The 22,359-nt window shown below is 36.2% G+C and overlaps 1 protein-coding gene across 1 annotated transcript in view; it reads left to right on the forward strand.

Moving 5' to 3' along the window:
• The first annotated feature begins 542 nt into the window (after positions 1-542).
• Positions 543-22,359, forward strand: part of TEKT3 (tektin 3) — a 48,114-nt gene continuing 26,297 nt past the window's right edge. The window contains exons 1-3 of the mRNA XM_037154694.2: positions 543-631; positions 8,724-9,331; positions 11,630-11,713. Coding sequence (XP_037010589.1) covers positions 8,753-9,331; positions 11,630-11,713 — 663 coding nt within the window. The 5' untranslated portion in view covers positions 543-631; positions 8,724-8,752. The remainder of the gene's footprint in view (positions 632-8,723; positions 9,332-11,629; positions 11,714-22,359) is intronic.

Below are 22,359 nucleotides of genomic sequence, written 5' to 3' on the forward strand. Positions count from 1 at the left end.
AGTACGCGTTTGTGAAGAGGTTGAACGGATGATGTAAGACCTGTGGCCCAGCACCAGGTCGAAATAGTAAGAGATAGTATTCACAGAAATATTTGCTAAAGAGAGAGGAAACGTCCAAATCTTTCCTTTAGGGTGAGGAAGGAGGGAAAGATCACCAGATAATCTCATCACGGAAATCTGCCAGACAAAAGACAAGAGTAAATGTGGGTCTTGTTAGCATCCTGCAACTTGGAGTGGGTCACCAAGCTTTGCGCAGCTAGAAAAGCTCCGAATTAAGTGCCAGAGAGAAGTTTGAGAAGGAATCTTCGCGGCCTCTCCATAGGGTGGTCCTTCACCCCTGTAACCTCCTAGATTCAGCGGTGTTCCCGGGAGAGGTGGTTACTAAGCACGGCAGCGTCCCTGGTTACCTGATGCTCCCGCTTCCGTCGCCAGCCCTTTCACCCACCCGCCAATCGGCGCCCGGCGAACCGACAGGGGCGGCCATTGACTGGTCCCCGGGCTTTGACATCACAGCGAGGCGGTGCCTGGGCTGGGCCAGTCGGGTCAAGCCTGTGGCGGGCGGTAGGTGGTGGGTCCGAGACCTTCTTCTCTCACCGCCCCTTCCTCGCACTCTGCCCCGCTCCCTCAACAGGTGAGTGGTCTCCCTGGCTCCTCGCTGGGAAGATCCTACAGAGGCCCCTTCCCATCAAGGCTCCGACGTCTGACCTCAGAATTCGGGGGAGGTGGTGGAAACCCTGGAATCCCTACCCCCACCTTCACTTCTCTATTCCCACCCCCCACCCCATATAAAAACCATGAAAGCCCATAGACAAGCCTGTCGAGGCCTTCATCCCATGCCTTTGGAATTTACGTTTCTGAGGCTTTTGAAGGATTAAAAAGTTCTCCCTAAATGCGATACCAGGAAAAGGGGCATCCGAACTCTGAATTTTCTGCAAACACGTAAAATTTCTTACATCTATTAGCAGTGCTGTGCTTTTCCACTGTGGTGTTTGTGTTTCCAAACACTGTTCCTTGTTCTTCCTGTTTCAATAGTCAGGCCTTCCAAGTGCAGCCAAGGGGAAGGCAGGTTCAGACCTCGTTCCTGAGATTCACGTTGAGGCAGGCATTCTCACTGCCCCTGGCCATTTCTGTTGACCTCTGGCTGGGAAGCTCTCACTTTTATTTTGACAATTTAGACCAGCACCTCCCGCGCCCTAACCCCCGCCGCCGCCTTCCCACCACCAGGCCTTTTAATTTTTTTTTTCTTTTCCCTAGATGCTTATGGTGTTCTAGATAAACATTTTCTAAAAGGGTAACATTACTTTTTTAGTCATTGTGAAAAAAGCAAGCTAATAGTTTTATTAATAAGCACAGTGTTTTTGGAGTGTCTGATAAAAAATTCTACTTTTTTCCTGACTTAAAGTGAAATATTTTACACAGCAGAGTGTTCAAGATCCATGTACATGTGCCTCATTTAAAACAACAACCTCAAAACCGTTACACTCACAGAAGAGGCCCCCTACGTATCCTTGGAAATCCTGCCCCACTCCTTCCCACCTGAACTTAGTGTTTACTTACTGTTTACTCTGCATATTTTATACTATTGCTCCTTATGAATTTATTCAAAACCCAATATATAGTGTTATTTTTAAATTTTGTATAGTGGTGTGCTATACATGCTCTAGGTCATTCATTTTAACTGAAAATTTTTGTATGAATTTTTCATGAATTATGCATACAGACTCCTATCGATGGACTTTTTCAGCCTGTTTCCTTTTAAAACATGTTAGAAACATATTCTTGTCAGTTCCGACTGTATCCATACTGAAATTTCTCTAGGTAGGTAGATATCACAATGTTGAAATACTGAATCACAGGGAATGTGCTATTTCACCTTTGCTAGATACTGCCACATAGCTCCCTAATGGGTAGTAATTTATACTTCTGCCATTAATGAAGAGAGTTATCAAACTTTCTTACTTTGGAAAAAAAGAGATTATTCAACTTTTCCCTGCATCCTTATTTAATATAAGGTATATGCATAAAGATAAATTACTTAAACATTGAAGTTGGATAAAATTCCTTCTAATTCTGGTATTTATTAATATATTGGGGCAATGTTTTATTTCTGTTCCAGTTTGAAGCTGTGAGTATTAAATAAATATGATCAAAGGAATAGGGGTTGTATGTGATCATTTCAAGCCTATGCTTGTCACTTATGTAAGGCAAGTAGTGGAACAAGTTGTGGAAACCCTCTCCACTTGCCATGTCTTCTGCAGAAAATGATGTATAGATTTTTATACCTAAAATGTTCATGATCCTAAATTTTCTAATAAAATGTTTATTTAACTTGAAGGTACCTATTGGATTGTAAGTGAAGTTTTCTAGTACTTAAAATCTCTTTGTGATTGATGATCTTTTTATCATGTTAATACTTATGAGACTACTATAGCATTTTTCCAGTATGTAAATGACTATTGACCCCACGTTAAATGAACATAAACACTATATTTGACTTAGCAGCACGTGTCTCATTTCTTACAATGCTTTTTGGTCATGACTAAAAGTATAATAATAATGAAAAACAATGGCATAATTTAGGGGATGGACTTTTCCACAGCTGTTTTCATTTATTTTTCAAAAAAATTTTTGTTTAGTTTACTTGCAAATATTTAGAGATACTTGAATTATAAATACTTGAGATATTTATAATAACAGTTAATAATCTTATTATGTGCCACAAGTAGTCTCTTTGTAACTGACTGAGTTAGAATTTACAGAATAATTTAAACATTGGAAAAGGCGAAGCACCAAACTGAGGTGTTATTTCTTCCTTAAAAGTTTGGTAGAGTTCATCAAAGAACCCCTGTAGATTCAATTATTTAACTACTATGAAGCTTTTCAGGTTATCTGTCTCTTCTTTAGACAGTGTTGGTTATTTGCCCCTTGAAAGAAATGCGTTTGTTTCATCTATGTTGTCAAATTTCTTGGCATAACATTGTTGGTAATATTACTTCATTAACTTTCTAATGTTTTCTGGGTCTGTGGTAATAGTTTCCTTTTTATTCCTGATATTTCTTGACCAACCTAGCAAGAAGTTTATCAAGTTTACTATTAGGATTTCATTGCTTTTTTCCCTTATTTGCCCATTTTCTACTTTTAATTGATTTTTCTCTCTTTATTATTTATTTTCTTCTATTTTAGATTTATTTTGCTTTCTTTGTTTTCTAGCCAGTAAGATGAAAGAGTAGATTATTGATTTTAGCTGATTCTTATTTTCTAATAGAAGAAGCATTTAAAGGTATAAACTTGCCTCTCAACACCATTTTAGCTGCATTCCACAATTTTGAAATACTGTGTTTTTTCATTCTCAATTAAATTCAAAATATTTTCCAATTTCCCATGTGATTCCTTCATTGGCCCAGAAGTGTGCTGTTTAATTTCCTGCTATTTGAGGATTTTCCAAATATCTTTTAATTACTGATTTGTAATTTAATTCTGATATATTCAGAAAATATAGTCTGCATGATTTTAGAATTTTAAGTCTATTTAGACTTGTTTTATGTTTCAGAATACAGTCTACCTTGGTGAGTGGTTTTTTTGTGTGTGTGCAGTTAGAAATATTGTGTAATCTGATGTTGTGGGTGGGATATTATTAGGTTCAGTTAATTGTAGTGTTCAAATATCCTATGTATTAACTATTTTTCCATTTGTTCTATTGATTACTGACAGATGGGTGTTGAAACATCCTCCTGTAACTTTGGACTTTTCTCTTTTTTATTTTACTTCTGCTAGTTTCACTTTTTGTGTTTAAAATTCTGTTAATGGTTACATAGACATTTAAGATCATTTTCTTTTATCTCCTTGCTTAATCCCTTTATCCTGTTCCTCTCTTTCTCTGATAATATTTTTTGTTCTAAAATTTGTTTCATTTGATAGTAATATAGCCACTTCAGTATTCTTTTTATTCACATAGCATATGTTTTCTTATACTTTTGTTTTTAACTTGTCTGTGTTTTCTACTTAAAATTTTATTTCTCTCTGTACACCATATAGCTCAATATTGCTTTTTGAAATTAAGTTTAACAAACTGTACCTTTTAATTTGATTGTTAAGCCATTTATTGTAAATGTCATTATCAGTATGATTGTGTTTGTGTCTATCATCTTGCTGTTTGTTTTCTCTGTCTTATTTTTGTCTCTTCTATTGGATTAATCATATGTCTTTTGTAAGTCTTCCATTTCTCCCTCTCCACTATTAGCTTATTAGCTTAAATTCTGTTTTATTTATTTATTTATATGAGTTTGCTCAAAGTCTAAGACTTTTTTGTCTTAGAACTCCTTTATACTCAAAAGGCTTAGAAGATCTTTCATTTAAATAAATTACATCTCTTGATGTTTATTATACTAAAATTAAAATATTAATTTAAAAAAGAACCATAAAACCCATTGTATAGTAATATAAATAACATTTTTACTTAAAACTCTGTTTTCTGAAACAAAAAAAAATAGTGAGAAGAGTGACATTGTTTTTGGCAAAGCCCTTTGATTTTTATCTTAGTAGCTGGATTCTGTACCCAGTCTGTTGTGATATATTATGTCACTTTTGGAAAATTCTATTGTAAATCTGTGAGAGAATGAGAGTGAAAATGGCAAATTATATCTCAGTATTTTCACCTCAGGAGATTTGAGACAAGCCCGTGAATTACTGCATCACATATTAAGAACTAATGCTCTAAAGTTTATGATATGCATTTTTAACTTATTGCAGTATATATAAAATTACATTATTTTATTTTAGTTATATAAAATAAGACTCTCATAATAATACATTCCACTTTGGCCCTACTACCATTCATGCTATTATTACCATATCATTATTTCTATTTTAAAAATAAACTCCACAATAAATTTTTAATTATTTTCACTTTAAACAACCATCTTTTAAAGAAATTTAAAAGTTAAAAAAAATTTTATTGAAACACATACTTACCATTTCTGACACTTCATTTCTTTGTTTAGATCCAAGTTTCCATCTGGTATAATTTTCATTTTTGCCTGAAGAATTTCCTTTAACAATTCTTTTAGAGCAGTTCACCTGCTGGTGAATTCTCTTGGCTTTTGTTTTTGTGAAAAAAATTATTTCACCTTCATCTAGGCTTACACTTCCTTTCATCATTTAAAGATATTGTTTGACTATCTTCTGGCTTTTGTAGTTTCTTACAAGAATTCAGCACTAATTCTTATCTTTGTTCCTTTGTAGCTATTGTGTCTCTTAACTCTGAGTTAAAGTTTTTATCTTTATTGTGGATTTTTAGCAATTTGATTATGAGTTCTGAGGTGATGGTAGTGGAGGTAGTAAGTGTGTATGTGTGTGTATGTATATATGGGTGTATATTTATACTCTTGAAATGTGTGGAGCTTCTTAGACCTAGGGATTTGTAGTTTTAATAAAATTTTGAAAATATGCAGTCACTTCAAAAAGTTTTGTTTTCCTCCCTTCTTTTTATGACACTTCAAGGACATGATGTTAAACCATTTGATATTGTACCATAGATTACTGAGGCTCTTTTTATTTTATTTTCTTAGTTAAAAGAAGTCTGTCTTGGCTTGGTTAGATTAGAGCTCCCTGTTCTTTACTTCTCCCACTTCTAATATACTGTTAATCCCATCTAGTGAAATTATGCAAGTATATGTCACATATTTTATCGGTAAATTCCATTTGGCTCTTTTTGTAGTTTTCAAAAACAAGACTATTCTTGTTTTCCTTCAAATACTTGTACCTAGTTTGCTATCACATCTTTGCTATTCACAGGCTTGTTTCTATTAACTGATTTTTCTCCCGATTATGGAGAAATGTGCGCTTCTTGGCATGTCTATAAGTTCCTGATCAGATGCTGGGCATCATGATGTTATATATTTGAGTGTCTTGATGTTGTTAGGCAGTTTAATTACTTGTGGAGTAATCTGATTTCCTTGAGGTTTCTTTCTAAGCTTTGCTCAAGTGAGTTTTCAATACTGGCATTCTAGAACTAGTTCAGCCCTATCTCTAATGTATGGTCTCTCCAGACTCTCCATGGACCGCTTCAAGTGATTACCAATGACTCTCCACTCTGACTGGTACAAGTTCAAAATGGAGAATGAACAAGTTTAGGATGTCTCCACTCTCTATGAGTTCTAGAAATTGTTCCACTCACAATCCTGCCATCATTCTTTGCCAAGGTCTGTGGAATGTCCTTTGATGTGTGGGCAGCCTACTATTCAACAAAGACTTAAGCAGACCCCTGTATAGATTTATGGAGCTCTTTTTCTGCATAGTTTGTTTTATTCCAGAATCCCGCTTTACAACTTCAAGCCATTTCAGTGCCCCAAACTCTGATCTCCTCAACTCACAAATGCTGACAGGCTCTGTTCAGTTTTCACCTGTTTTTCCCATCCAAGAGCTCACCTTATTTGTTTCTTTTCTCCCAGGGATCAGAGTCCTGTGATGGTTTTTGTCCAATATCTGAAAACAACTTCATATATTTTGTCTAGTTTTTTGGATGGAGGAGGCCAGGCCTAGGTTTTATTTCTCTATCCTGGTTGGAGGCAGAGTCTATTTTTGAGTTTTTGAGTATTTCTTAAAACTATGACACTCTCAATATTTTTGATCAGTAATGACCAAAATACAAGACATTTCCATGCTGTTGGCTTTTATTCAGTCTTCCTGAATGACACATGAGAAGGCTGACTGAACCTACAACTTTCGTGTGGCTGTGGAACATTTTCTCTCGTGTGAAACTTACTGCCCTGCATAAGGAGCTCTACACCTGCGACCTTTAAACAACTGAGCTTTATGCTTCAGAGTCTGGAGTCTGAATTGTATCCCATCTCTAATTAAAAGAAATATCACTGATACTTTTGTAAACTATGTTGATTTTCTCAATTCATATGTCTCCTATGGGTTCTGAACCTTTGTGTCAACACGGGTCACCCTGTGGAGTAGGTGACCACAGTTCAGTATTTGAGAAACAGAGGTTCCTCAAGATTTCAACATAATGGGGGTTGGGTAAACATGTGGTAATTCTACACTTAGAAATCCTTGGTTGAAGGATCAAAATGAGACATTAGCTTTTAGGTCCTTTACTGTCAACAATTAAGAAGAGCCAAGTAAGAGTGGTCCAACACCATGTGAAGCTTCTTGCTGAAAGAAAATTGACTGGATTATTTCTTGGGGAAGGGGTTGGAACTAAGAGTAGCCTAAGGTTTACTATGAAGACTCTAAGGTCTCAAATTACTTTGAATTTGACTTTTCAAAAGGCAGTGTTTAAGTTTCAAACTCAAGTGAAGAAGGGTGAGTGGGTAATAAGGCTTCTTGTTCACCATCACATTCTAAGCATGGCCTGGATGGGTGCTTGTGGGTGAAGGGAAGGAAGAACAGAAAAATCAGGGAGCTCAGGCCATGTGGGACACCCCACTGGCAGTGGCAGCCATTTTATCACATGTGGTCCAAAGGTGTTTTGTTGGACCACAATTTTATGAATAGATTATTTTGTGCTTTGGATACCAAAGGCTTCAATACATAGCTATTTAAATAATTGAATGATTTTTATTCTGCATAGGCTATGGAATTGTATATAATTTTGTTTTTCTTTTTCAGTAAGTGGGTATATAGACATTAATTCCTTAACAGAATGATGTTTAGATGCTGAAAAGTATGCCACAGTGTATGGCAACCTGCCTTTCTGGACTAATTATGACCCAGATTTTCAGACAATAAAATACTTTCAACTGGTGAAAAAAGGATGAAGTGGATATGTATGTTCTAACATATGTATTTTTAAAATGCATGTTTTAGAGTAATACTTATAATGGTTAAGATAATTTATTTTTTGTATTAAAAATCTCTGCATATGTAGACATGTTATATTTATGTAGGGTTTAAAATAATAAGTATGTTGTCATGAATAGGAAACATCTGGAGAGAAACAACTATTAATGAATTGTTCAGTGCCTACTTCAGAGTTCAGTTTTTGGAGGGAAATGGATATTTATCTTTTACTTTATATACTCCTCTGTATTAGTAATTAAAAGCTGACAACTATTGAGCATTTACAATATGTCCAGAACTGTGCTAAGCATTCCACATACTTAAACTTGTCTTACTCAATCCTTATACCTCTGAGGCTGCCCTAGAATGTTTATATTGGAAGTGCTTACAGGTGGCAAGTTGTCTGGCAGGAGAGCCAGGTACTTGCCTTGAGCACTGTTTGCCTACCGACCATACCATTTTAACTCAGATTGTGTGTTTATTTAGGAAGACTTGATTAAGGGGGGAGTTGCCAAGCGACTCCTTGATGCTAATACTGCTCATAACAATTCAAAGAAGTAAGTACTATTATTCCCAATTCAGAGATAAGGAAACTGAGGCACAGAGAGATTAAGTAATTTGTACAGTGTCACATAGCTAGTAAATACCAGAGCCAAGATTTGAACCCCTATATGTTAAAATGCATAGTTCAGGTTCTTAATTTAAATTTGTAGTCAGATATTATTACTTCTTGTAAATTAAAAATATTTTAAATTTCCAAATAGCCAATCTAAAAATGTGATTTTTAATACATCAGGAGACACAGATATGAAAAAAATTTGGAATATATGTGTTAGGGAGCACTGGTACTAGTAGTAAGTCATGTGACCTTTGATTTTAAATTTTCACTAAAGATTGTTATGTGACTATTTTTACCTTCTTTCCCTTTTAAACAGGAGAGATTTAAAAGCAGTGCTTGAGCATCATGGAGTCTGTGGGTTCTACTTTAACAGCGACTTATGCCCACCCTAGACCAACACCAACCAACTTTTTACCAGCCATCAGTACCATGACATCAAGCTATAGGGACCACTTCCCTCACTACAATTTGACCCACAGCTTGAGCCTTCCTTGGAGACCAAGCACATACTACAAAACAGCCTCCAACTTGCCGAGCTTGGGCCCCTACTGCACCAATTCTCAGAAGGTGTCCGAGAGCACCATGCTCCCCTTTGTTTCCAACAGAACAACTCTCTTCACAAGGTATACCCCTGATGATTGGTACAGGTCCAATTTAACTAACTACCAGGAATCAAACACTTCCCGACATAATTCAGAAAGACTAAGGGTAGATACCTCTCGCCTGATTCAAGATAAATACCAACAAACAAGAAAAACCCAGGCAGACTCCACTCAAAATTTGGGAGAACGAGTCAATGACATAGGATTTTGGAAATCTGAAATCATTCATGAGTTGGATGCAATGATTGGAGAGACAAATGAACTAACTGATGTTAAGAAGAAATTGGAGAGGGCTTTGATGGAGACAGAAGCCCCTCTTCAGGTAAATATAAGACCTTAAGTTAATGACTGCATTTTATGGTTATAATTCACTGATTGAATTTCTGAGCTTATTTGCTGGTTGAATTATGTTTTATTTCACCTGTACCTGGTAGCAAGAATGGTAAGATGATTATCATTTTTATACATTGTCCAGAACAACCATTTAAGTAGAAAGATTCTGAATGCAAAGGAGACTAATTAAAGAGACACCTTAGGACACAATACATTTAAAAAATGGGAAGCTGAAAATCTCTTAAATAGGCTTCTTGGTTATTGCTGTCCCTGGATTAGTATAAACAATAGTTGAAAAATAAAACCCACAAAACCAATTATTTGTTTAGTCTGTGTTGTGAAATGCCTCCTGGGCATATGTTATGATTCCATTTCAGGGCCCATCGAAATGATCAAATGAGACCTTCTTAGGAGGTGGGATGGGTTTGATGGGACAGAGAAATGGGACTGAGGTGACACCAGTGTGATCATGGAGGCCACATTGTGGGTTGACTGCTGGCTTCTGACCAAGCTCTGAGTGTGTGAGGGACCCTCCAACCTCATTCTGCCCACCACCATGGAAAGAAGACATTGTGTGTGTGTGTGTGTGTGTGTGTGTGTGTGAGCAAAGTTCATACCATTTTCTTCATGTTTGTATGACTTATTTCCCATGTGAAAAGCATTTGCTATAGGAATTTATCATTACATCTGTAGTGATCAAGGAGCAGGAGTCCTGTGGATTGAAGAGTTTGTTGGAGACCCCTGCACACTGTTACTTCTTTTCATGCCTCTGCCTCACTAAAAACAACCACACACAAATATAACCACCAGGCATTTTAAGAGTGGTTGATAGACACTAATGATGTCATTTTAAATTCACTAACTCATCAGAAATTGATTTTCAGGATTAGAAGCCTTTGCACCCATTCTCTGTGCTCTGCTCATTTTGAGAATTTTTTGCCTGTTCTATATCCCACCCCACTGAAGGCCCCCCTTACTATAAATTATCTGGAAAAACAGTCCTTTCAGTGATGCCTGCTTTCAGTGAGATGGTACTAATTTGAATATTTTTCTGTAATTTTTGTCCAGATGTTCTTGAGTGTTTGAACATTAACTATCAACATAGTATCAGAAGGTCCTGATTTAAACTAAAGTTAGTCACATAAATAGATACCTCTCAAAAAAGAAAAAATAGATGATTGACTCATATATAAAAATGTTAAAACTCAGTAAAACTGCAAAATCAATGAAGCAGCCATCTTTGGCCTATCAAATTAACAAGATTAAAAATTGATAACATGCAGGACTGGCAAAAATGCAGAAAATGGACACTTTCATATACTGCTGGTAGGACTATGGATATGCAGAAACTTCCTGGAGAGTGAATAAATAATACACTTTAATATAATTGGAGTTCCTTCCAACCCATTAACCACCTTCTAGTAAATATAAATAAAAAATTAAAGATTTACTTAAAGATTTTGTTCAATGATATATCTGAATTACAAAGTGCATACTATTATATTTCAATTTTTTAAATTTAGCATTATTCAATCATTCCATCATGAAATAGTATTTGAAATGGGATTTTAAAAATTATATAATGTTCTTTCATGCTTAATTTATTGTCAGAAATCTCAGCTGTTTTCCCCTGGAGTCATTAGTACCCTTTGTCTCAAAGAATATTTCATAAATAGTGCCTATTATCTAATATTAACCTTAAAGAGTGTGTAAAATTATAAGGACAATATAATCTCTGCTTTGTTAAAACAAACAAAACAGCAATAGGACTATGGCTAAATCATCTTTTATTTTTCTGTATTTTTTCTCTTTAATGGATAAAGCAATTTATTTTTATAATCGGTACTTCAAAAATCATCATTTTGATTTTGGCTACACAAATATTTTAATGTCTTTAAAGATAATCAGTTTTATCTTTACCCTTCTCTGTAGAAAATATTTAGAAATAATATTCTGAAGACTATATTTCAGATTATTGAAGTATTTTTGTGGCAGAAATGAATGCCAAATAATTTTCTCAGATGCTAATTTGTGGAGATTAAGTAGATGCCATCTGCTGCATTTTTCCAGCTTTTCAAATTAGGAATGCTTTCATAATACTTTAAAGAACTAACTCTTTACCTTTTAACTACAAGCAGGGATTGACAGAGTTGTCACAGTTGGTTTCAGTCTATATTTCCAAGAAAATGGCATGAAAAGTTGGTTGACTTGTTTTAGAAACAGGTAATTCTGGTCATTGACTTTAGTCAGTTTGCATTAGTGATTTCCATAATTTGTGTGTCTGTAGGTAGCTCGAGAATGTCTATTTCATCGAGAGAAGAGGATGGGCATTGACCTAGTTCATGACGAAGTGGAAAGAGAACTGCTGACGGTAAATATGGGGACAACACTTCCACAAGAAACTTAGTGGCAAATAGGCATTTAATGTACAGAAATGAAACGATGTTACAGAAAGCCACTTACAAATAAGTTACAGTATCGAGTTTTTATAGTATTTAGAAATGCTAACTTTTTTGGTGATAAAATCAATAGATGTTCATTTAGAGAATTTGAAAAATACAGAAAAGAATAAGGAAAGGTCCAAATCATTTGAATTTCGCTTACACAGAAATCACTATTAACTTTGGAGTATTTAAGTCTTTTTTATTAACCATACTTAGATAGGTAGCACCCAACTTAAAGACATACAGACATGTCCTCAAGATTAGAATTATGCAGTGTATCTGAATTGGATTAGGACTTTTTTGTTGGATAAATGCTCAATGCTGATTATTCCTGTATATACATGTGGGAAGACAGTGTTCTTTGCTAAGTGAAATAATAAGCCAGGTGGCAAAAGACAACAAATACCATATGATCTCACCTTTAACAAAAACCTAAACAACAAAACAAACGAACAAGCTAAATGTAACCAAAGACACTGAAATAGAGAACAGTCTGACAGTGGCCAGGGGGGAGAGGGGAGGGAATTTCAGGGGAAACAGGGAAGGGTTTACAGGAACAAGTATAAGGGACACATGGACAAAAACTAGGATGGGGTGGAAATGGGAGGGAGGTGGGAAGGGCTGGGGGGTGGGCTGGGATGGGAGTAAAAGACAGAAAACTGTACTTGAACAATAATTAAAATTAAAAAAACTTTCTTTTTTTAGAGCAGTTTTAGGTTCACAGCAGAATTGAGAGGAAGGCACATACACCCCCTGTAGCTACACATGCATAGCACCCTCTATTATCCACCAGAATGGTACATTTGTAACAATGGGTGAACCTACACTGACACATCATAATGGCCAGAAGTCCATAGTTTATTCTTAGGATTCACTGTTGGTGCTGTAGATCCTGTGAGTCTGGACAAATGTACAATGTTATGTATACACCACTACAGAATCATACAGAGTATTTTCACTGCCCTAAGCAAGAATTCTCTTACTCTATCTATTCACCCCACTCTAAGCCCCAATAGTGCTTTATTCATCTAAATATTATATTGGGGGTTACTTCCCCATACCATTATATATGTTTTAAGACATTATTTTAATGGTTACACAGTGGTCCACTATCATTTAAAAAAAAACAATCAGTCCTCTCTTTTCAAATACTTAGGTGGTTTCCCTGTCTTCTTTTTGTTTTCATTTTTTTTAATATTTAATAACATTGCAGTGTTCAAAAGTATTATCAATGTGTATGTATTTCTGATTATTTCCTTAGAATACACTTCAAAAATGTAATTGATGTGTCAAGAGTACATGCATTTGGAAAGCTTTTGATGTATAACCAAATTGCCATCCAGAATCTTATATCTGCACTACTATCTGATTCTCTCACTGTACTCAGTTCCACCCTCCACCAATTAAATATGATTTAGTTCTAAGTTCTCTGACCTTTACTTCCTAGACTTGCTTCTACAAGATCTCTGCCATTCCTATGATTTTAGCCATTACGTGCCTGGGGCCCTTCCTGACCTCTCTTTTTTTTTTCTCTCAGTCATATCCTTTATTAAGTATTAGTTCTGTATCCCTAAGTACTTGTCAAACATATGTATGTTGGTAACTCACCTTTTGGTTCACATTCATGAAACCTAAAAGCAAACCTTCTTCTATCCTGATGCTCCTGCCTTCTCCTTCCTACGATGGTACCAAGACTGTTTGGTTACCAGGGCAGATCTTGCTGACCATCACCTTATCCACCTCTGTAGTCAGCTTCAGCTCCTGCACATAGTTCCTCTGCTTTGTTTCCCACCTCTCTCTTTTTCATTTTATTCTCCCAACCAGTGTTCTAAATTATCCTTTCCTCCTTCATAGCTGGTGAATATAAAATCCCCAAATACCATGTTGTCACTGACCCTGAGATGTTCTCTATGATGTACACTATAAGCCACTTCTAATAGCTCAACTTCATCAGTTTGTCCACAGACACAGTATGGTATTTCTAAAAGATTTTTTTTGAAACTTGGCAACTTTAATGTCCATTATTCTAGTTCTCAAACCTACACTTGGTGAAGAGTCTTAAAATACTAGTGGTTAGGTCTCTTTTCCAGAGATTCTGATTCAAATCTGAAGCATTGGTATTTTAAAATGTTTCCCAGATAATTTTAATTAACAGCCAGAGTTAAGGATCACTTCTTTAAAACTATAAAGTATTATTGATAGAAATTAATAAATACATAAATAAATTGTTATGTTCATATATTGGAAGACTTAAATAGTGTTAAGATGGCATTACTTCCCAGAATGATCATAGATTCAGTACAATTCCTGTCAAAATCCCAGCTGACTTCTTTGCAGAAATTGACAAGCACATCCTAAAATGCGCATGGAACTTCAAGGGATGCAGAATAGTCAAAATAATATTGGAAAAGGAGAACATTGAAGGACTTGCACTTCTTGAATTCAAAACTTACTACAAAGCTATAATATGTGAGGCAGAGTAGTACTGGCTTAAGCACAGCTGTATAGATCAGTGCAATAACATTTGAGAATCCAGAAATAAACTCTCACATTTATGATCAATTAATCTTCAACCAGGGTGCCAAGACTATTCAAATGGGACAGGGATATTTTCTTCAACAAATGGGATTTGGACAACTGGATATCTTCATGCAAAAGACTGAAGTGGGACCCCTGCCTCACATCACATTAAAAAATAGTTGAATCAAAATGGATGAAGGACTTAAATATAAAAGCTAAAGCTGTAAAACTCTAAGAAGAAAACATAGGCATAAATATTTGTGACACTGGAATAGGCAATAGTTTCTTAAATCTGACACTAAAAACACAAAAAACATAAGAAAAAATAAACTAGACATCATCAAAATAAAAAACTTTGATGATTCAAGAGTGTCATTAATAAAGTGAAAAGATGATCACAGAATAAAAGAAAATATTTGCTAATCGTATATCTGATAAGGGGCTTGTATCTAGAAAATATAAAGAACTTTTACAATAAAAAAAAGGACAAGTAACCCAGTTCAAAAGTGGACAAAGGATCTGAATAGAGAGTTCTCCAAAGAGGGTATACAAATGGCTGATAAGTATAAGAAGAAATGGTCAGCAACAATAATCATCAGGGAAATTTAAATAAAACCACACTAAAAATACCACTTCACACCCAGTAGGATAACTATACTAAAAAATGCAGATAATAACAAGTGTTGGTGAGAATGTGGAGAAATTAGAACCCTCACACATTGCTGGTGGGAATGTGAAATGATGTAGCTGCTTTGGAAGATGATTAAACAGAGTTACCATATGACCCAGTAAGTTCACTCCTTTGTATATACCCAAGAGAAAAGAGAGTATATGGCCACAAAAATGTGTACATGAATGTTCATACCAGCATTATTTATAACAGCCATTTAGAAATAATTCATTGCTCATCAACTGATGAATGATAAATGAAATGTGGTATTTCTTTACAATAGAATGTTATTCAGCAATTAAAAGGAATAAAGTAGTGCTACATTCTATTACACAAATGATCCTTGAACAAATTATGCTAAGGGAGCAAAGGACCATGTATTGTGTAACTCCTTTTATATGAAATGTCCAGATCAGGGAGTGTATAGAGACTGAACGTAGGTTAGTGGTTGCCCAGGAGAAGGAGGCTTGGGGGATCGGAAACTGAGGTACCAGCTGAGGGGTATATTGTCCTAGGTGAGTAACAGTGTTTTAAAATTGTTTCTTGTGATGGTTACACAACTGTGAATGTAATCAAAACCATTGCACTGTATAGTAAAATACATGAATTCTGTTGTATGTGAACAATAGCTCAATAAAACTATATTTTAAAAAACCAATTAAAACTACTGCTTTGGAGATAAATACTTTCTAGGTCAGTAGCAGACTCTGCTTTACCTCAGAATAACTGAGTCTGCAATTGGAGTGATGGTTCATCAACTGAAGGGCAGGCACCTTAGCCATTGCCAAGCAGTTCAGGTAGGGAATGTATCCTATAGCCTACTCAAGGTAGCAATATTGGCATATTGTTTATTTTTACCAAAATAAGTGTCAATTTTTTAAATAACTAAATAAATACAAAAAAGAAATAGGCCTGCTTTTTAAAACTGTGGGTGGAATAAAATATTTTCTCATGAATTCTGTTGACTGTTAGAATTAGTGTTATTCTTAACAAAATGGCCTCTCTTGGAAAATTGACTGGAATACTATAACAATGGGACTCCCAGACCAAGCTAACTTCTTGGACCTTGAAGCCAAATGAACCTTTGGGTGAAAATTAAAAAAATAAATTAACAGAGAGAGGAAGATGGCGGTGAGGTAGGAGGGAGCAGATTCCACTTCCCCTATACACAGGAGAAAAACCTAGCCAATCTATGGAGGAACAAAGCAAACAGCCAACAGTACTCCAGCATATATGAAAATAAGAGACCAAAAATTGTAGGGGACACTGAAAAAACAGACAGTAAGGAGAGTGTTTCAGGACAATAAGGTCCCAGGGACCAGCTCGGGGACCAGGGCAGCTGTAGCCCCAGGCCCAGCACCCACAGGGTCTGCCACCTGTGGTAGCACTGCTTCTTCTGCTTTTTTCTTCCTGGGAGAGAGCTGGATCAACTGCTCCCTCCCCAGCTAAACAAGGGTTGAGCAATATTGGGAGAAACCTGGTTGTTTGAAGTTGCAGAGAGGGGAATAAGGACTAAGTGGCAAACACACAGGGGCTGTGAGCACCCACAGAGTCTGTGGGTGCCAGCTGGGGCGAGTTGAGAGTTGTGCCATGACAAGCCCTGACCTCGATAGTCCCTGGTGTGGCTGGAGAATTGGGCTGTGAGAGAGGCTGCTGTACAGAGCATCAGGCTTGAGTAGGAGAAATTTCTCAAAAAGAAAAAGTGAAAAAAGAGACACTGTTTGGGGAATTCTGCAGCAATTGCTCAGTCCTCCTGCCACCCAGGTGGGCAGTGCTCCTGAGGTGGCAGAGGAAGTCCTATGCACTCCCATAGCACTGGGAAGGGTATGCCCCAGAACCCATGGGACCAGAGGCAGCCTGGCCAAGCCCGCAACCCAGGGAGAGTGCATTCTGTGGAAGGCCTGGATACCACACTCAAGGCCCCTGGGGAGAGGCACCAGGCTAGCCCTATTCCTTCTTCTTTTCTTTCCAATGTTATATCTTCTTCCTTCCTTCTTCTGCCTTTTTTTTAATACCCACAAGTGAGACAAAAAACCTGGAGCTGTGAAAAGACGAGAGTTGGACCCAAAGAGTGAGCATCCCAACAGCTGAGACAATGAGACAAATTTTACTTTGCTATTACAGAGAACCTGCCAGTTATTGCACATTTGTATTATTTTTTCATTATTTTTACATCTTTTATTTGAATAATATTTTTGTATTCCTCTTATTTTTATTTAGTCTTCTTTGCTTGGCTGGTTATATTATATCATTTGACAGGTTTCCCCTGTTCTCTCTTTCATAGTGCAATGCTAATTTACTGTCTTTCACTTCAGTTGTGTTCAATTAGCAACATAGATTCTGTCATATGATTGTTGCTCTAATATTATTGTAAATAATAGCCATTTCATACAATTGTAATTCTGTGGAATACTACACAACACCCCTCCCAGATCTTAGCTCACTTCAGTTTCCTGAACTCTATTACTGTAGTGGTTAACTCTATTCTCTCACACCTATTTACTATCCTTTACTCTCACCTTACCTCAGAATCTGACCTCCCAAAACCTCACTGCCTGCTAGATCCAACTCACAACCCTTCCCTCACCAACAAGAGTCTTATCTTCTTTCTATCCTTTCTAAAAAGTGGCTAGTTGGGTTGAATATCATGGTTAACACTATACAGGGCCAAAGGATTCCCTATCTCTTCTCCACTGGCTGCTACTGTAAATATCATAGAATGCTCTCTTGCTGTCTTAAACTATTTTGCTTTTCCCCTCCAAATGATCACAAAAAAAGAGTAGGTGGAAGAGGTAAACACCAGGATACCCACTGGAAGAGGAAACCCAACAAGAAAGGAATCACCAACAGATAACAACAGAAGAAAATGAAGTAGGGAGTGGAAGCCACACTAACCTCAATCCAGGACCTATCTGGAAATACAACTAAATAGTGGAGACATTACCCAGAACAAACAACTGAACAAGAGCAAGAGAGAATCCGCAAAATCTTGTACATATGGAAAAACCAGCTTCAATACAACCTGCCCTCGCCAGCACAACAAAATACAAGAGGTAGTGGACAGAGTGATCCTCTAAAGAAAGATCAAACAACAATCAAAACCCAAACGCAGAAGCAATGTAAAGGACAGCTCAAGACCACTGAGCTTGGGAGATCAAGGAGATTACACCACTGAATCTCACAGGTATTCTACCACAGAAGTTTACACCATAAACCCAGGAGCCAGAACAGATCAATTTAAGAAGCTGAGGCTAACAAGAAGAGTCTCACAAACAATTTGAAGACAAAGAAAAAATCCCCAAATGAAAGGAAAGGAGGAAGCCTCAGAAAGAATGTTAGATGAAATAGAGGCAAGTCAACTATCAGATATGGAGTTCAAAGCAATGTTTATCAGGCAGCTCAATGAGCTCACACTGAATTACCAGCGAGTACAGGAAAACTATAACAAACTCACTCTAAAATATATCAACATGAAAAAGGAAATACAAACTATTAACAAGGGCCAAGAGGAAATAAAGAACACAATTTTTGAACTGAAGAACACAATAGAAGGAATCAAAAACAGGCTCATTGAAGCAGAAGATTGGATCAGTGAGCTGGAGGACAAAGAAAAAAAAAACAACCAGAATGAGCGAGAAAAGGAAAAGAGGCTCAGAAAGAATGAAGAGGGATTAAGAGAAATATAAGACAATATGAAACGTAATAATATCCATATAATAGGGATACCAGAAGGAAAAGAAGATGACCAAGGGATAGAAAACCTATTTGAAAAAGTAATGATTAAAAACTTCCCTAATTTGATGAGAGAAAAAAGTCACACAAAAAAGTGACAGGAAACACAGAGAGTTCCAATCAAGAGGAACCCAAAGAGGCCCACTTCAAGACACATCATTAAAATGGCAAAATTTTAAGACAAAGAGAGAATCTTAAAGGCAGCAAAAAAGAAAAAGGAAGTAACATACAAGGGAGCCCCAATAAGGTTAGCTGCTGATTTCTTAATGGGAACACTCCAAGCAAGAAGAGAATGGCAAGAAACATTCCAAGTAATGAGAACCAGAGGCCTGCAACCAAGGCTACTTTACCCAGCAAGGCTCTCAATCAAGATAGAAGGCCAAATAAAGAGCTTCCAAGACAAAAGAAGTCTAAAAGAATACACCTCCACCAAACCAGCTCTGCAAGAGATGCTAAAGGGGCTGCATTAAGGAAAGGAAGGGAAAGAGAGAGACAGAGAGAAACATGGGTACAAAAATGGTAATGATTAAGTACCTATCAATAATAACCTTAAATGTAAATGGATTAAATGCTCCAATCAAAAGACATAGAATAGCTGAATGGATAAAAAAGTATGACCCACACATATGCTGCCTACAAGAGACCCACCTCAGGACAAAAGACCTACACAGACTGAAAGTGAAAGGCTGGAAACAAATTTTCTAAGTAAACAGACAGGAAAAAAAAAAGCTGAGGTAGCAATACACATATCAAAGAAAATAGACTTCAAAAAAAGGGCCATAAAGAGAGACCCAGAAGGTCACTTCATAACACTCAAGGGAAGAATCCACTAAGAGGGCATAAACATTGTAAATATATATGCACCCAACATAGGAGCACCCAAATACATAAAGAAAATCCTAGAGGACTTCAAGAAACATAGCGACAGCAACACAATTATAGTAGGAGATTTTAGCACCCCATTATCAAAAATGGACAGATCTTCCAAACAAAATATCAACAAAAATATTGTGGCATTGAACAATGTTCTAGATAAAATGGACTTAACTGATATATATATATATGTATATATATATATATATATATATATATATATATATATATATATATGAAGAGAAAATATAGAGAGAGAGAGAGCCCTTCATCCCAAAAAAGCTAAATACACATTGTTTTCAAATACACATGGAAATTTTCAAAGATAGACCACATGATAGGTCATAAAGCAAGCCTTAACAAATTCAAGGAAATTGAAATCACACCAAGTATTTTCTCCTACCACAAGGGAGTGAAATTAGAAACCAACCCCAAGTAAAAAAAACCCAAAACACTTAAAATCATGGAGATTGAATAGCATGATATTAAACAATGAATGGGTCAAGAATGAAATTAGGGAATAAATTTAAAAGTTTTTGAAAACAAATGATAATGAACTCACAACAACTCAAAACTTATGGGACACAGCGAAGGCAGCCCTAAGAGGGAAGTTCATAGCAATACAGGCCTACCTAAAGAAGATAGAAACATTCCAAAGAAACAACCTAACCCTACACCTACAAGAACATGAGAAACAACAACAAAGACAGCCCAGTGCAAGTAGAAGAAAGGAAATAATCAAGATCAGAATAGAATTAAATGACATAGAGACTAAAAGCACAATTCTAAGGATCCATGAATCCAGGAGTTGGTTCTTTGAAAAGATAAACAAAACTGACAAGCCTTTAAGCAGGCTTCTCAAGAAGAAAAGAGAGAGGACCCAAATAGACACAATAAAAAATGAAGGAGGAAATATTACAAATGACACCACAGAAATAGAAAAGAGCATAAGAAATTACTATGAAGAACTATATGCCAAAAAACTTGAAAACCTAAGTGAAATGAACAAATTTCTAGAAAAATGTAATCTTCTAAAACTCAATGAAGAAGAAGCAGAAAGCCTGAATTGACCAATAACAGCAGATGAAATTGAAGCAGTAATCAAAAAATTCCCAACACACAAAAGCCCTGAACTGGACAGCTTCACAGGAGAATTCTACAAAGCATTTAAGGAAGAGCTAACCCCTACCCTTCACAGACTATTCCCAAAAATTCAAAATGATGGAAGACTCCCAAACTCTTTTTATGAAGCCAGCACCATCCTACTCCCAAAACCAGATAACAGAACAAAGAAAGAAAACTTCAGGCCAATATTGCTGATGAACATAGATGCTAAAATCATCAACAAAATATTGGCAAACCACATCCAACAATACATTGAAAAGATCGTATACCACGACCAAGCGGGATCCATCCCAGGGATGCAAGGATTCTACAATATTTGCAAATCAGTAAACATAATACATCACATAAACAAAAGCAAAGACAAAAATCACATGATCATATCAATAGATGCAGGAAAAAGCATTTGTAAGGTACAGTGCCCTTTTATGATGAAAGCACTTAGCAAAGTGGAAATAGAGGAAGCATTCCTCAACATAATAAAGGCCATATATGAAAGACCTATAGCTAACATCACACTCAATGCGCAAAAACTAAAATATTTTCCACTAAGATCAGGAACAAGACAAGCATGTACACTTTCACCACTTCTATTCAACATAGTATTGGAAGTTTTAGCCACAGTGATCAGACAAGAAAAGGAAATAAAAGGCATCCAAATTGGAAAGGAGGAAATGAAACTGTCATTGTTTGCAGATGACATGATAGCATACATAGAAAATGCTATACACGCCTCTAAAAAACTGCTCGACATAATAAATGAATTTGGATAAACAGCGTAATACAAAGTCAATATTCAGAAATCAAAGGCATTTTTGTATACTAATAACGAAACAGCAGAATCAGAAATCATGAAAAAAATCCCATTTGATATAGCAAAAAGAAAAATAAAATACCTAGCAATAAACCCAAACAAAGAGGTAAAAGACCTGTATGCAGAAAACTACACAACACTGAAGAAAGAAATCAAGGAAAACACAAATGAAAATATATGCTGTGTTCATGGATTGAAAGAATTAACATCATCAAAATGTCCACACTATCCAAAGCAATTTACATATTCCATGCAATACCTATTAAAGTACCAATGGCATATTTCACAGACATAGAACAAACACTTCAAAAATTTATGTGGAATGGTAAATGACCCTGAATAGCTGCTGCAATTTTGAGAAAGAACAAAGTAAGAGGGATCACAATACCTGATACCAAACTTTTAATTACAAGGCCACTGTAATTAAAACAACCTGGTACTGGCATAAAAATAGGCACATAGACCAATGGAACAGAACAGAGAGCCCAGAAATAATCCCAAATCTCTATGGTCCATTAATATTTGACAAAGTGGGCAGCAATATAAAATAGAGTAAAGATAGCCTCATCAAAAAATGGTGTTGGGAGAACTGGACAGCTACATGCAAAAAAATGAAACTTGAGCACCAACTTACACCATACACCAAAATAAATTCAAGGTGGATAAAAGATTTAAATATAAGGCGTGAGACCATTAAAGTCCTAGAGGAGAACATAGGCAGGAAAATCTCAGATATTTCATGCAGCAACATTTTTACTGATATGTCCCCTAGAGATAGGGACATAAAGGAAAGAATAAACAAATGGGAGCTTATCAAGATAAAAAGCTTCTGCACAGCTAAA

Source organism: Artibeus jamaicensis, unplaced genomic scaffold (genome assembly GCF_021234435.1).
Source record: "Artibeus jamaicensis isolate MK-2021 breed Jamaican fruit bat unplaced genomic scaffold, CSHL_Jam_final contig_781, whole genome shotgun sequence".
NCBI classification, from domain to species: Eukaryota; Metazoa; Chordata; class Mammalia; order Chiroptera; family Phyllostomidae; genus Artibeus; species Artibeus jamaicensis.